Genomic DNA, 15,907 nt, shown 5'->3' with positions numbered 1-15,907 from the left:
GTGAATGATTTTATTATATTTCTTAATATGCTTTCTCATGTGAGATTTATTTTTTCCCTTCTAAATTTTGAATAATGGGCAAGCTCATTTCTTATATAATACTTTTTGTTACCTTGTGCTTATATTCAACATTTTTTTTTGATGAATGAGTGCGGTCATAATCAAATTCTAAATTAATTGGTAATAAGCTCTGATATTATGTCATACAACCAATTCTCACAAAAGTTTAAGCCATTAAAACTACACGAATAGTTTTATTATATCCTTGATGCTAGATTCTAACTTAGGAGTCAATGAGGGTTACAGGTTGATAGCCAAGGTATATGTAGTGAAGAATGTGATATATACATACACTAGGAGGAAATTACCATGTAATGTGTATATACCCAGTGTAACTGACTTATTATATTCAATAAAATAAAACAAGTTTAGACCTTAGAAAAGGTTTGTTAAGAATAGGCTATAATTATATTTTAACCAGGCTTTACCTATATTATATTAATTAATTAATTAATTTTAATTAATAAAATAATATTATATTATTTATTTATTTTAATTCTTTATGTATTAAAGGCCTAGTAGACATAAATAGGCTAATAAGTCTAAGTTAAGTTCTTTAATTTTTAAAAATAGGTTAAGTCGAGGCTAAAAATTAGCTACATCACTTCTGATAGGTTAGGTCAGACTCAAAGTAATTTGCATAAACATAATCTATTTAGATCAAAACTCCCCTACCCATGATAAATGAGGGTTATATAACACCGGTCATAATAGATGTGGGTTTGTCTCATCTGAGATATTATTTATACGGATATATTTTTCTCCTGTTGCTAAAGAAAAACCTATCCTTCTACACACCCATCAAGAGTTACGCCATGTGTTTTTTTTTTTTCTTGATGGGCCACATATGTTGTTGTCTCTGTAGGAGAGGGGGAAGTTTCTCTTGTAAGAAGAAAAACTAATACCTCTTATTTACAAGAGGCATTTTACTACTAATTAAGTTTATAATTTCTTACCATCAAATCTTAATTGTTAATTTTCGTAAATTTGATAAAAATCAATAATTAAAATTTGATGGTAAGAAATGATAAACTTAACTGGTGATAAGTTAATTTCTCCCCTATTTATAATATCTAACGTATATTAGCAGAAACAACATCCCTCCATGAAATACCAGTAGTCATCATAATTTGATATTTATTTAGATAATGCTATATGAACAAAATTTACAAAGAGAATAAAAAGACTACAAAAAAAACTATTAGGTCGCATGTAAATTTATGTTTAAAATTATAGAATTTATGCCCGTACACATCTAAAATTAAATATAATCGTGCAAAGAAGGGTATAAATTTTCTATAGGTAAAATGTTATTTTATAGTTTACCAAAAAAAAAATGTTATTTCATGTAGCACCATACATATCATTCCACATTTATAGCTGCATCAATAATAATTCAATAAATACCTATTTTTGTTATCCAATAAAAAATAGGTATTATGTAATACATGATATTATATGACAATTTTACATCATTCCATTATAAATCATATCATATCACAGTGACATAATTATTGTCCATCCCCGGGAGTCGGTCAATGCTCACATAATCCTTGGAAAACAAGGAGTGTGATACGCAACAAGAAACCATCATAATTTGGGCCGATAATGACACAACAATTTTAAATAAAACAGTTGGGTCATTTAGATATTTACAACTCATTATCGCGGACGAGACGCGCCCACAGTGGTTATTCCAAACAGGGTTTTAAAATTCGGACCGGTGGTGATCGAATCAGTCGAGTCGAGGTACTGAGTCATTGATTCAACTGGGTTGAACCGGATTTGCTGTTCACATATTAAAAATATAAAAACATTACTTATATTAATAAAAATTCTCATAAGAAAACTATCAATGAGCTTCAAAAAATAAATTGATTTTCAGTGATAGCAAATATTATATACTTTTAATCTTCTAGCTCTAGACCATATCCTAATATTGATTTAAAATTGCAATATAAGTTAAATGCACTTTTTGTGCTTGACATGATACGGATAAATTAAATCACGATAACAAAAAGTATGCATGAAATATACATTAAGAAAAAAGTGTCACCGTTATCATGATAACAAATAGTATGCATGAAATATACATTAAGAAAAAAGTGTCCGCCGTTGAGATGAGATCATGAGACCATCACTGTTTATCACCACTTAACTTCATGAGATCATTATAAGATGCAACTAAATTACATAAACGAACTGCACTAATCTAAAACACCTTATTATTTTCACCTTACTTTTAATCATATTCATCATAAAATATGAGTATGATTTAATTCAAGAGTTCTTATAAAAAAATAAAAAAAATTTACAAAAAAAAATGGAATAACCGATCTAACCCGGGTCACCGGATTTCGGCCGGGTCAACCGGTCCAATCCGGATTGACTACAGAAGCAGTCCAACTACCTGCTCGGACCGGAAAACCCACCAGGTCATCGAATTCTGGGTCATCCCAGCCGATCCGAGTCGGGTTTTAAAACAGTGATTCCAAATCTTCAAAATCAAACACGATCTTTTCAGCACTCACAAATACTTTATTTTGTAAACATAACCATCAATCCAAATTAAAATTTGACTTCAAAATATGAAACACTCACACATAAACCCACAATTAGAGTAACGAATAAAAAAAAAGGAAAAAGAAAAAGAAAACCATTTCATCAAGAAGTATCAAACCCTCTACCTGAAAAATTGCAAATATGTTATCAAAAAAAAAAAAAAAAATTGCAAATAAATATCTCAATCAAATTGACAAGGCAAAACTTATACATTTGATTAATGAATTTTATAAAAGTTATATTGTAAAAAAATGATTCTATTATATTATACACATTCTTTTTGCATGCCAAAGTTTTTTTTTTTGGTTTCAAAAATTGCGAATCCCTCAAAACGTTGTGTGTGTAGAAAAATTATTATGATCATGCTAAATAATAATGCAAAACCCATTAATTAGAAGCAAAGCACTTTACACAAAGTCTGTTTGGGGAAGAGTCAAGTATTAGAAACTAGAACTAAAACCCTCCTAATTAAATAGGTCATATCGAACAAAACAAAAGATGATGTTGTTGGAACAAAACATTGTAGTTTGTAGACCCACCAAATCACGTTTTCTGATCACCATATCCTAAACCGCACTTTGGAACACACAATTCCAATCCACGCTATTACAATTTACAACCGTTTTTTTCTCTCTCTCTCTCTCTCTCTCTCTCTCTCTCTTGGGATACCCCTAAGTACTAAAACACCCTCAAACGTCAACATCAGTGACGGAAGGCATCAAACGGCCGGTGCGGGATGGGAGCTGTAGAAGCCCATGGGCTAATGGACATAGGCCGAGGATGGGCTTGGGCCATGGAATGATGACGGGTGGCAGTATCAACAGCAGCAGAGGAAGGAACAGCCACACGCTCACAAGATGGGCACATAGTGAGGGTTGTGGGTGGCGTCATTTGCATGTAAAATTGAGGGGAAAGTTTCAGTGCTCTAAGCTCCTGAACTTCCTTTTGCAACCTCCTGTTTTCCTCCGTCAGATTCTCACAGCACCTTTTCAACACCTCACAGTCCACTTCAGTTTGCTTCAGCTTCGTCCTGAAATTTCAAATCATTAAGTCTTTTTCAATAATTATGCATTTCAAATAATAAATAATTTTTGCAAAATAAATAAATAAAACATGTTGTGTTGTGACTAACCTAGCCCTTCTGTTCTGGAACCAGACCTCTACTTGTCTTGGTCGAAGGCCTAGTTGTTTTGCCAGTGCCAACTTTTGTTTCTGCAGAAACATTAAATCACATTGGTCAGCTAAAAAAACTAAACTTTGACTTAATTAAAACTGGTTAAGAAACTTACGGGGTTAAGGGTATTGTGTTCTTTGAAGCTCTCTTCGAGAATAGCTGATTGATCTTTAGAAAGCCTAAGCTTTTTCCTTGAGGTTTCACCGTCTTCTTCATCACTGATACCTTGGGAACAGGCTCTGTCCGCGTCATGATCTGCGCCGTTGATCTCTCTCTCGCTTCGTTTTCCACTCACGCTCGAAACGGTGCTGTTGGGTGACGAAACGCCTGCTTCCTCTTCGCAGTCAACCGGAGATGGCAACCTATTCACGTCGATTCCGCGGAGAAAAGATCTAGCTTCTCCTCTGCATGTTTCGGAGTTTCGATCTGCATGTTCAAAAATAGCATTAACTTTGAGGGTTCAGAAAACATAGCAAGTAATTGATGAAATAACTAGTTTTTATTTTTATTTTTTTGGGGTTTAAGAAATAAGTGATCGGTTATATTAAAAGGGCAGTGCAAAAGATATAGAAAATGTGAAAAGCAAGAACAAAAGAGAAAAGGGTTTTAAATTGTTTTCCCTGAAAAAAGAACCCAGCAACCCAGATCAAAAGTGAATGAGAAAAAGGAAATAAAGATGCAAACTTGTCCAGATCTGGATCAATAAAACCATGCAGAATAAAAATCAGAGGAGAAACCATCTTGAAGATCGAGCAATACATACCCGAGGAAGTGAAAGCGTCGTTCCAAGAGGTTTTATGAGGATTACAAAGAGAAGGAGAAGAGGACATGAGATTCAGATGCACGGGATTTGGGGTATTCTGAGGGAAGTTGAGGCTTAGACTCAAACCCAAATCTTCCTTTTCAAGCATCATATCTGGTCTTTGTAAGAAAGGATCCTTTTGTTTTTGAAGTACTTGGTGTTTACTAAAAGACTGAGTTGGAGAAGGTTTTGGTGAGAAAGATACAGAGATTTGGAAGGGGGAGGGTTGATTTGCAGTGTAGAGGAGGATGTGGAAGGAGATTATATAGAAAGGAGAGAAAGGGAATGGGAGTGGTGTGTGTGTGTAAGTTCAATGATGACTTTATGTCAGCAAGGCCAGTTATCTCAATCATGGCATTTGCCCACCAAATAATACAACCCTGCTTTCTCTGTCCTCTCCTTATTTACTTCTTCATTCATATCTCACCCTTTTACCTTTGACCATTTGGTAAATGGAGAGCACTTTTTTTTATTTTTTTGGGACAAATGAAGACTTGTATAAGGCATTTTGATAAAGACGATTACTATATACTTGACACAATAATTGTTCATGTCACAAATTATTTTATTTTTTGGAGGATGAGACTTATTGGTATTTATATTAATTAGTATTATACGGAGTCTTTAGATTTTCGTTTGACTGTTTCTGTGTTCATTGAAAGTACACAAGACGATTATCCAAAAAAAAGAAAAAGAGAGAGAGTACATAAGACAATGATGATTTAACAGCGAGTTTAAGGTTATAGATGCTGCTAGTGCTAGGGAGGATGGAAAAAATTGAAGGAAAAGATGCTGGCTTAGATGCCTAAATTCTTGTATCTACAAAACCTAAAATAAATGCACCTAGCTTTAGGTGGCACAGTGTGTCTTGTGGCAAATCGCAAGAAATCTTGAGCAATTAACCAAGTGGGCCAGATCGTAACTGAAGAGTTGGCATCGTAGAGAATCAGTTTCCTAAATCAACGGCTGAGGTCAATTTTCACGTAGTAACAACCCATGATCAGGATCATCGCTCGACACCCATCAAAATCAGAACAGCCAATGGTCATGATTGGAACCAAACAGATAACCTTTTCATTTCATTTGGATTGTCCCTTGGTGGGTCCCAATTATCCCTTATCCCATGCGACACACAAATCCTCACCCATGCGATCGCCACGAGGGTCCTCCCCACAGCCAACAACGTCGCTTTCTCCACCTTTTCTTTCCCCCTATATCTTGCCCTGTAACTGTGAAAAAAGAAAAGAAAAAAAAAACAAGTTCGTTTGTTTCTTCCTCGTGTCCTGCAAAGACTCGCGCGTGGGACAAAAGAAGGATTCCGCTTTACCACGCGTGTTCCCACGGCCGCAAGGTGCGGAGCGTTACGGTAACAAATGCACTTCAATAATTGTTGTCTTGGTTAAATAAATCAACACTCGCCGAGCAATCATATTGCAATATGAACCAAAAATAATTCTAAACGGCTAAGAAGCTGGTAGCCATACATGGGATGGCTCATGATTTGGGTTTCAACCGCCAATAGCATGTGAACGGGAAAGACAAAAAGAGATCAGGTTATATTATTGGCTGTGATTTACTAATAAATATCATTACTTGTCAAAAAAAAAAATTAAAATTTGTAATATATTAAAGATTATACTTTTCAAATGATATATACTTAAAAGAGCGTAGCCAGCCGTTTAAGAGCGTAGCAAAATCAAATATTTTTTATTATTTTTCCCTTTTTTGGAGTTAAAAAAGCAAAGCAATTGAAGAGAGGTGAGAGTGAGAAGGGGACAAGTGCGAGTGGTGTTCACGTGATGCGAAAATGAAGGAAGCGTGGAAGAAAACACCTGCCCCCAACTCACATGGACCAACATGCCTCCCTGCAGGACACGTGCTACAACACATACTAATATCTCTTCACACGTGGATCCTTCATTTTTTATTTTTTTAACATTTTACAAAAATAAATAAGTGTACTCAATATGTAAAGTTTCCATCATTTAATGTTAATGATTTATTGTAAGGATTCATTATTGGATCTTAAATTTTTAATTTACAAGTAAAATTATATCTTTCTTAAAAGAAGGCGTTCTTAATAACCTTTTTAATACTTAGTAAAAAAAAAATTAGATACATGTAATGTCTCAAAAATATAAATATCAATATTTCTTGTGGAGTAATAGAGTGAACTATTGAAATATAAAAATTTAAGTTTTTTTTAATAAAATTATTATTTTAAGAAAATAAGAAAGTAGCTTATAAGATTATTTATAGGGATCTAGGTTAAGTGTTTTTATTTATAAATTAGTGCTATTTATTTATTTTTAATTATTTCAGAAAATGAAATAAGAAATGGACAAGTAACAGATCGTAAACAAAATCGTGGGTGTCATCCTGTCGCTTCACACACCGACATTTTCCTCATCACAATCATTTGAACTACCCTTGCCTCGTCGATAATTACCACTACCCTCTCTTACAGCACGTGTATTTCACGTACTCCTATCCACTACCCACCTGTGCAGACGCTTGAGATCATATCACTGGCCATGGCACGTGGGAGATCATATTTTCTCTCTTGATGAAAATGGAAATTTCAGGTTTGAATTTTGAAGTAGCGTCTCACACTCAAGTGAAGTCCATCTTGCATGCATGATCTCACGCTCATCCAACACTACAACTAAACAAAATAATTTTATTTTTAATATATTATCATGTAACAAAACTAATTTAAATTTAAAAAAAAAAACTAATTTAAGAAGCTAAAATCCTTTACAATTTAAAATAGTTAGCACCTCCCCTCCCTATCCCTAACTTCAACAATTACTCAAATTGCGACTTGACCATTTGGTTTGGTTCACAAATAGAATGGAGTTTACAACTTACAAGTTACAAGCAAGAACCTCCTCCATATGGAACGGAAAGGTTTCCCACCCAATGGCCTAATGATTAAATACAACCTATTTCTCCATCACAAAGTACGTGCATGAAAAGGGTGTGTATTAAATGAAAAACACATTTCCGGGAGGGTTATTAAATCCTTCAACCAAGTGGGTCTAAATGTACGAATGAGTGGTCATTAATTAATATTATACTATAATGATAATGAAAATTCTCTTGTGACCTAATGTAATAAAGGGAGGGAAGAACGATATTTTTCAGGGCCTTATAATATCATATATATTATTTGATGTTTGTCATTTTAAATGATATAAGTTATGTTATTTTAGGAAAGAGACAGACACAAAGAATGAAAATAATGGAAGAGAAAGTGAGTGATTTTTTTAATTTAAATGTTAAATAAAAAAATAATATTTTGTGTGTATCTCTTTTAAAATGACATAATTTTATGTCATTTTAAATGATAAATATTTTTCCTTATATATTTATATATTTAATTTCTTTAACTCGTTTATCATTCAGAATCTGATCTAAATACTATGGGATCCTACAAAGACAACGACTCTTCCAAAATTATTGTTTTCATTAAACTCCTTATTATTTATGCTAATAATATTTAGTTATACTATTATATTAGGGTGGAGGTGGGGGTGTTCAATTTGATAAGTAATAAGGGATTCCCATATTAAGTGAATGGTTTATGGTAGTGACAGACAAGATGTCGGGTTATGATTAAGAGTGTCCCCACGAGTGCGTGCTAGCTGTCCCACGTGTTCCCTTGCATTGGGCTGGGTCTTCCCACACACCCCAATAATGGATCTTTCTCTAACTTAATAAATCGTAACACTCATTAATGTAACACCCACTACCCGACAAACCCACCCATCATCGTTCATCAAACCTCCTCTTCCCACTATCCTACCTTTTTCCACCCCACAAGTATAAAGTATATTATAAACACAAAATCCTTTGCTACTCCTCTTTGTCCGTACGAGGCTCGTTCCCCATGTGAACCGCACGTGAATTTCGGTCCCTTTTAATTTCACTTTCGTGTTTCCTCTCATTTTCCTTGTTCCAACTGGGTTCTTGGTAAAATAAATACCATTTAATTACTAAAAGAAAAATAATTTAATAGTATAAAGAAATACACCCAAAAAAGTTGGTGTTGTTTGGACTTTTTTCTTTGAAAAAGATATTTCTCTTATTATAAAAAATAAAATTATCTCTTACAAATCATTTTTTGAGATTTAATATTAAAAATAAAAGGTATCTTAAATTTTACTTTCCTCTTGTATTATGAATTTTATTAAAACACTCTTGATTTTTAATTTTTAATTCCAAAATATCATTATTTTGAGATTATAAAAGATAATTTTATTTCCTATGGCAAGAAAAATATTAATCATTTTCCTTTATATGCAAATGATTTTTTTTAATACCATGTATTTTTTTGGTAGTAAATTAAGAAAAGAAAAAGAGGACACTTTATTTTGTCATAAAAATGAATCTAAAAGGATCGGTTTATTCAATTATAACTTCCTTTTTATTGATAAATTTTACTTCTATTTATGGGGTTTGTGTTTATCTTTTTAAAAGATATAGAATTATATCATTTTAATTTTTAAGTGAAAGAAAGATATGCATAATGAAAATCATTAGAAGAAAATGGGAGGTTTTTTAAGGAAAAAATATTTGTTATTTTAAATGACACATCTTTGTGCCATTTTAGATGAAACAATATCATATTGGCACAGAATTAGTGATTTTTTATATCTTCTTTCCTCCACTTTCTCTCTCTTTCTAATCTTATAGAGGAGAGAAAATATAAAAAAAAAAAAAATTTGCATCAAAACGATGTTATTTTATTAAAAATGACATAAAATTATGTCATTTAAAAGAATAAATATTTTTCTCATTTTTTAATTTAAATTTTAAATAAAAAATATTAATTTTAACTAAAATAACTATCTTTAAAAAAATAAATATTTTCCCTCTATTTATTTATAGTATCATTTTATTTTTTGAGAAAAGAAAGCCTTTTGGCTGATATACAAAGTCTTGTCATGAGGCACCCAATAATTGGAACTATCGATTACACAACAACCCAAATAAGGGCCCGATCTTTCTTTCTTGGTTCCGTACATTGTTCCTCCGCATGTGATTCGCACGTGAATTCCTGACCCTAGTGTTTCACTCATTGGCATTTCTATTTCAAGATAGGTCGAATGACAACGCTGCCCCTGATTTTGGGTTTCCTCGGTCGTTCAATGATTGGTGCTACTGCTGGGCAATAATTTTACAATGGAAGAAGTGTGTATTATTTTAAATGATGTAAAGTTATGTCATTTTAGGTGAGAGAAAGAGATAGATAAAAGAAGAGAGAGTTGACAAAAAAATATAAAGATGTGGGTTCCACCTCTTTGTGAGAGTGAAGGATATAAATTGTGTCATTTAAAAGCAGAAACATTTTTCCCTTTTACAATTGTAAGAAAGTATTTATACATTCGTTTTTTTTATACTTTCCAAAATAAAATTGGAGTGAAGTATTTTATGAGTCCTCAAAAAAAGATTACCGAGCTTATTTTAATCTCTTATATAAAAAAAAGTTGCCTTGTAATTTGTATAAAATTCAAAATAGATACAGTTAATCAAAATCGTGATTTCTTTGAAATTCAAATAAAACTCACATTAGACATAAGTCTATTTTAAATTTAAGACGAAACACGAGTCGATTTTTTTCTCTAAAATTGAGCTCAATGATATTTATTGAGATTAAAAGATACTCAAAAAATTATACTGATCCCACGGTTCAAAATGATTTTTTTTAACAGCTGTGATCTTTTCACTGAGGCAGTGGCACCCTTGCACAATAGTGACGTTGAGAATATACTTGCTCCAATTATAACACTTATAAATCATTTATTTTAAAATAACTAAAATATCGATTCTGAGTATAAAAAAAAAGAGTAAATATCCTTTTGTTACTCAACAAAAAATACGAAATCTAATTTAATCGTTTAGAAAAAAAAGTATCTATATTAGTTTTTTTTTAGAAACTAACGAGAGTTTTTTTAAATTTTTGAGGGATCACAATTTCAAAGAAATAAAATTTCAGAGGAATCATAAGTCGATTTTTGTTTTAAAAAATTAAAATGGGTTCCATGCTTTTTGTTGAGGACCCAGGAGGGTATATACTTAAAAAAAAATATTGATTCTGACACTAATTATATATTGACTACAATATTGACACTAATACTATATAAAAAAATTATTATTCTTTATGAAATTAGACAGTTAATTATATATTTATTCTAGGGAGAGGATATTGTAACAATCAACTAATGTTACTACCAATCAATTTCACTGTTAAATCGATTATTTTGATCCAACAGTTATATTTATTTCTATCTTTGTATGGTTATGATTCTCCATATTTAATACTTTATATTTATTTTCACATTTGTATGATTATGATTTTTCATATTTAATCCTTTCACATTAAATATGGAGAATCATATATAACCATACAAATATGAAAATAAATATAACCGTTGGATCAATATAATCGATCTAACGGTGAAATTGATTGGTAGTAACATTGGTAGTAACACTATTTGGTTGTTAATATATACTTCTTTATTCTATGGAATTAATATTTTTCATTTTGCAATAAATAATTTTTTCTCCTATATACACATTAAAGTATATAGGACTCATGTGAAACTATGTAAGGAGAATAAAGATAAAAAATAATACAACCCCATATACTTTTATATATGTATAAAAAATAAAATTATTTTATACATCATAAAAAACATTAATCTCTTATTTTATATTTAGTTATACAAACTCATGGTCAATAATTGTCCTTAATACCACCATTGGTGGTTACATTGGGTTACAAATTATGGAACTAAAAAACAAGTTTGGAAAAAACTGTAGGGGGCGTTTGGTTGAAAGATTCTAACGAGATGCATAGACATTTGAGAAGTGGGATTAGTCAGTGCCCGTGTTTGGTTGAAGCATTTTGAAGATATGCCTACCCAAATCATTTCCCCAGCTTAACAAGTTGCATGTGTATCTAATCCAAAAACCTGGTGAAATTTTCCCATTTGCAATATGGTATTGCATGTTATCTATGTAAATCATCACAATGGGCAAGATTCAGATGACGATCGTACCCTCCTGCAGGAGGGTGTCACGAGAAGAACTCAAAAAGGAGAAAGAGAAGAGGAACAAATGATTCTGCACTTGGAAGTTTTTGTATAGAAAAGGTGGAGCGTGTTGTGAGACTCAAACAGAATCAGGAAGAAGATAAGGCTGCTAAGACCCAAGAGTTTTTAGTTCTTGGAGGGCAGACCTTAACTGCTTTGAGGGGCAAGATCTATTGCTCAATGGACCAGGCGATGGAAAAAGCTGGGCAGCATAATCCTTCTGGTTATTTTCTCATTGAAGATGTATTCTACACTTATTTGAGGGATCCATCTGCTATTGATTTGACCAGTCCTATACTGGGTTGGCTTCGAAACTCAAAGGAGGAGGAGGCACAAAAGAAATGGGAATAGGGTTATTTTTGTAATTGTCACTTTTTTTCCATCTATATTTTATCTACATCCAAACATAGACTTTATAAAAGTTACCTAACTTTCCCATCAAATTTTTTTCCAACCAAACAATTTTTTTTACATTTTCCTACCTAACATAATCCTCCAACCATTTGTCTATGCATAACATTTCTCTATTATTCATAAAATTTCTCCTCAACTAAACGCTCCCTAGGAGTAAAGTAAAAGGCTAGCGTCTAGAAATCCAAATAAAAAATGTAAATGGCTATAGTGTCTGTCAAATGTCATGTGACGGTGCAATCTTCTAGCGTATGTTATGTTTTTATGAAGTATCTACTTGTATTCGTGAATCCGGATCATGACAAGTGAGGGAAAAAAATGGATATAATATAAGCAATTGATTATCATCTTTTTAAAATTAAAAAAAAAAAATTGAAGTAGAGAAAATTCTTCTTCCTCCACATGCAGTATTATAAACTAACGATCTTAATAAAAGTATAATAAATTTAGGAGATATCTGATAGAAGAGATATTTATTTTTACCTAAAAAAATATTTATGAGAATATGATGGGAAATTTTTTTCTCGGTTAAGTTAGAAAAAAAATGTTTGGTAGGCTAATTTTTTTTCGAGAATATTGAGTTAATTTTACTGATACTATATTTGGTTGATTGTAAAACATTGATGAAAATTTAAATCGAAATGACAACATTACCCATCATTTTGAATATTAAATCTCTTGTCAGTAATCAATCGTTCAATTTACCAGGGCATTTTTGTCTCAAAATGGTGTTACGCGTTTCTCAGTCGGTGGAAAAAAAAATCATGGGTAAGATGGTATTATTTTTTGGAAATGTATAGTTAAAAATAAAATGATGGAAAAAAAAATATCTTGTGATTAGTTTCACTTTTACTTATATCAAACATGGAAAAAAAATTCTCGTCCCACTTTCCGAGTATTTCAAGTAAAAAACTTATACCAAATACTTATTAATGGAAATTTTCTATTTTTAAAACTAGACCACCTATCAACAAATTTTTTTAAATATATTTGAATCATATAGTTATCGAATTTCAACCAAACTTTGACACAATCAGCATAATATTGTCAATGAAAGATGTAACTAAATTAGGCTCGTGTCAATTTATATCTTTATTATTAGAAGAAGTCATTAGAGGATAAAAATGTCACGTATTTGCTTTAAATTCCTTGGATCAGTTTTGTTTTCACACTTAACCTGTTAATAATAATGATAATAATAAATTAATAAAAATAATAATAGTATATACCTTAATAGCTGACTCATTCTTATTAAATAGGATATTTCTGACACTTGACTGACTCATTCTTATTTATTAAATAGGATAGATCCATTTGTTCTCTAACCAAACTTTGTGTTTCGATATATGTTGAAATGACTATGAGATTTGATCGCATGCATGGTCTGACACCATCTAAAGAGCAATGGAGGATCAAAGTTAAGGTTATCAGACTCTGGAGACAGCCCAACTTCAATTGACCCGAGATGGGAGAGAATGTCGATATGATTTTAATAGATGAGCACGTGAGTTTTGTTACGCACTACTGTCGTGCAAATTAGTCTTTTTTAATTACTATAACTATTAAACATTGCTTATGGGTCCTTCTTTTTGTAATAACAGGGTGGTAAGATTCAGGGGACTGTACGGTTCCCTAAGAATAAGAGATCAACTAGCAGAGGGTGGAATATATGTCATATGCAATTTTAGTGTTGGCGCATGGAGATTCAAAATGCCCAATTTGAATAACATACTATAGGCGGCTCATCTTAAATGACAACTATTATCACACTATGCTGACAACTAATTCTATTCAATGCACAATATTATCATGATAGCTAATTATGCTTACAACTAATTCTATTCAACGCAGAATATTAACATACTAGCTAATTATGCTTACAACTAATTATATTCCTATAATTACGTATACATTAAATGCACAATATTATCTTAAAGAATGTTTGCTTTGTTATTATTTTGAAACAATACGAGGAGACCTGAATTTGTATGGAAAAGTTGTTGAAAATTTCTATCTAATAATATCTTATATCGCCAACGAAATAAGATGAACTGCTATAACATGTCTAAATTTATGATCCTTTGTTCTTTGAATAAATCAAAAATACGTAATTGCATATCTACATTTTAATTTTTTTTATATTTTCATGCATGATTATCTGCAGATTTGGTAGTGGCTGATGAAGAGATTAAAAATATTGCTTTTGCTAAAATTGAAACTTGCTTACAGAGTAATGGGAAAAGTCTATCTAATTATCCCATAATGCCTTGTCCTACTGATGAATCTATTCTCGATGTAAGTAATAAGTTGATACTTGATGAGTTGTCTTATGATAGAAGTTTGTTGGCAAAAGAGCATAAATGTTTACTTGTATACCTAATAGAAGAACAACAAAATGTGTACCACAGAATCATGGAAGCAACATATGCAAATAAAGATTGATTATTTTTTCTGTATGGTTTTGGAGGCACGAGAAAGACTTTCATATGGAAAATATTGTTTGCTGCTTTCAGATCAATAAGAGAGATTGTTCTTAATGTTGCTTCAAGTGGAATTACTTCAAAATTGTTACCAGGGGGAGAACTGCTCACTCCCGGTTTTGCATACCAATTGATGTAAATGAAGATTCCACTTGCAACATAAAGCAAAATTTGGCTCAAGCTGAGTTGCTATCAAGAGCTAAATAAATCATTTGGGATGAAACATCAATGGTTCATTGATTATGCTTCGAAACATAGGATAGAACATTGAGAGACATCAATTGTTTTTCAAATCCAAAAAGTTCTGAACAACCATTTGGGGGGGAGGTCGTTGTTCTTGGAGGTGATTTTAGACAGATCTTGCCTGTTATTTCTCATGGTAGAAGGCAAGAAAATAAACATGCAACAATCAATTCTTCAAATCTATAACAGTCAAATGTTGATCCTGACCAAAAACATACGACTCCATTCACAAGGTTCTAATAATGATGTCATAAAGATTAAAATGTTCTTTAAATGGCTTCTTGATGTTGGTGACGGCAATGTTGGTGATAATGTTGTTGTATTCCTTGTTATAAAAATCCTAGACGAAATCTTGATGAAGGATTCCAATGTTTCGCTTTCAGATTTAGTAGAATTTACATATCCAAATCTTTTGAAAAATATGGATAATTCGTCTTTCTTCCAAGAACATGTTATAGCACCAAAATTAGCGGATGTTTGCATGTTAAACGAGTACTTCATGTCAATCGTTCCAAGTAAAGAGAAGGTATATCTTATTTCAGATAACAACTGTAAAGCATAAGGGAATAACAATCTTAAAGAAGAAGCATTTCCTCCAGAAATAGATTTTTTTCTAGAACTAGGCTTCCTATCCATAAATTGACATTCAAAAAAGAAGTGTATATCATGTTTATGAGAAATATAGATCAATCAAAAGGGTTGTCAATGGGATAAAATTGTTTATTACAAAACTTGGTGAACATGTTGTTGAAGGAAAAATTCTTTCGGACAATAACATAGGTGAGATGATGTTAATTCCAAGGATGAATTTAAGTCTTTCTAATTAAAGCCTTTCTAATTACACTTTCTGTTGGTTGTTTGCTTTGCCATGACAATAAACAAGAGTCAAGGTCAGACTTTATCTCATGTAAGAATTTATCTTCCAAGACCAATTTTTACTCATGGCCGATTGTATGTTGCTTTCTCTAGGGTCAAAAGTAAGATGAGATTCATGCTTTTCATACTTAACTATCATGACACAGTTGTCAATACTACACCAAACATTATATTCAAAGAAATTTTCCAAATATTGAAA

General features: G+C 31.8%; 3 protein-coding genes across 3 annotated transcripts; 2 read left to right on the top strand and 1 right to left on the bottom strand.

Annotated features, from left to right (window-relative positions):
• Window positions 1–3,013: 3,013 nt before the first annotated feature.
• On the bottom strand, window positions 3,014–4,955 carry LOC133284074 (homeobox-leucine zipper protein HAT4-like). Its single transcript, XM_061481041.1, has 4 exons — window positions 4,560–4,955; window positions 3,912–4,222; window positions 3,755–3,834; window positions 3,014–3,652 (listed from the first exon to the last, which is right to left on the bottom strand). The coding sequence occupies exons 1-4, from the start codon at window positions 4,708–4,710 to the stop codon at window positions 3,325–3,327; spliced, it is 870 nt and encodes a 289-aa protein (XP_061337025.1). The 5' UTR covers window positions 4,711–4,955; the 3' UTR covers window positions 3,014–3,324.
• Window positions 4,956–11,455: 6,500 nt separating this feature from the next.
• LOC133284090 (snRNA-activating protein complex subunit-like) lies at window positions 11,456–12,049 on the top strand. Its single transcript, XM_061481067.1, has 2 exons — window positions 11,456–11,483; window positions 11,676–12,049. The coding sequence occupies exons 1-2, from the start codon at window positions 11,456–11,458 to the stop codon at window positions 12,047–12,049; spliced, it is 402 nt and encodes a 133-aa protein (XP_061337051.1).
• A 1,525-nt stretch (window positions 12,050–13,574) lies between these two features.
• LOC133284089 (uncharacterized) lies at window positions 13,575–15,394 on the top strand. Its single transcript, XM_061481066.1, has 5 exons — window positions 13,575–13,613; window positions 13,711–13,780; window positions 14,274–14,404; window positions 14,848–14,968; window positions 15,066–15,394. The coding sequence occupies exons 1-5, from the start codon at window positions 13,575–13,577 to the stop codon at window positions 15,392–15,394; spliced, it is 690 nt and encodes a 229-aa protein (XP_061337050.1).
• Window positions 15,395–15,907: the final 513 nt, after the last annotated feature.

Source organism: Gastrolobium bilobum, unplaced genomic scaffold, assembly GCF_033153095.1.
Source record: "Gastrolobium bilobum isolate Gb01-03AN ecotype WA unplaced genomic scaffold, APGP_CSIRO_Gbil_v1 utg6668, whole genome shotgun sequence".
NCBI lineage: Eukaryota > Viridiplantae > Streptophyta > Magnoliopsida > Fabales > Fabaceae > Gastrolobium > Gastrolobium bilobum.
The sequence above is the reverse complement of the archived record's forward strand: the minus strand, read 5'-3'. Positions and strand labels throughout refer to the sequence as shown.

What these genes read in the sequence shown, in the direction of transcription:
- LOC133284089 (XM_061481066.1), top strand. Translation starts at nt 13,575, where the DNA reads ATGGGAGAGAATGTCGATATGATTTTAATAGATGAGCAC. An exon ending in TGATTTTAATAGATGAGCAC is followed by an intron (nt 13,614 to 13,710) that starts GTGAGTTTTGTT and finishes TTGTAATAACAG; the next exon opens with GGTGGTAAGATTCAGGGGAC. An exon ending in CTGATGAATCTATTCTCGAT is followed by an intron (nt 14,405 to 14,847) that starts GTAAGTAATAAG and finishes TTCGAAACATAG; the next exon opens with GATAGAACATTGAGAGACAT.
- LOC133284074 (XM_061481041.1), bottom strand. Translation starts at nt 4,710, where the DNA reads ATGATGCTTGAAAAGGAAGATTTGGGTTTGAGTCTAAGCCTCAACTTC. An exon ending in AACACAATACCCTTAACCCC is followed by an intron (nt 3,835 to 3,911) that starts GTAAGTTTCTTA and finishes ATGTTTCTGCAG; the next exon opens with AAACAAAAGTTGGCACTGGC. An exon ending in TTCCAGAACAGAAGGGCTAG is followed by an intron (nt 3,653 to 3,754) that starts GTTAGTCACAAC and finishes TTGAAATTTCAG; the next exon opens with GACGAAGCTGAAGCAAACTG.
- LOC133284090 (XM_061481067.1), top strand. Translation starts at nt 11,456, where the DNA reads ATGCATAGACATTTGAGAAGTGGGATTA. An exon ending in ACATTTGAGAAGTGGGATTA is followed by an intron (nt 11,484 to 11,675) that starts GTCAGTGCCCGT and finishes ACCCTCCTGCAG; the next exon opens with GAGGGTGTCACGAGAAGAAC.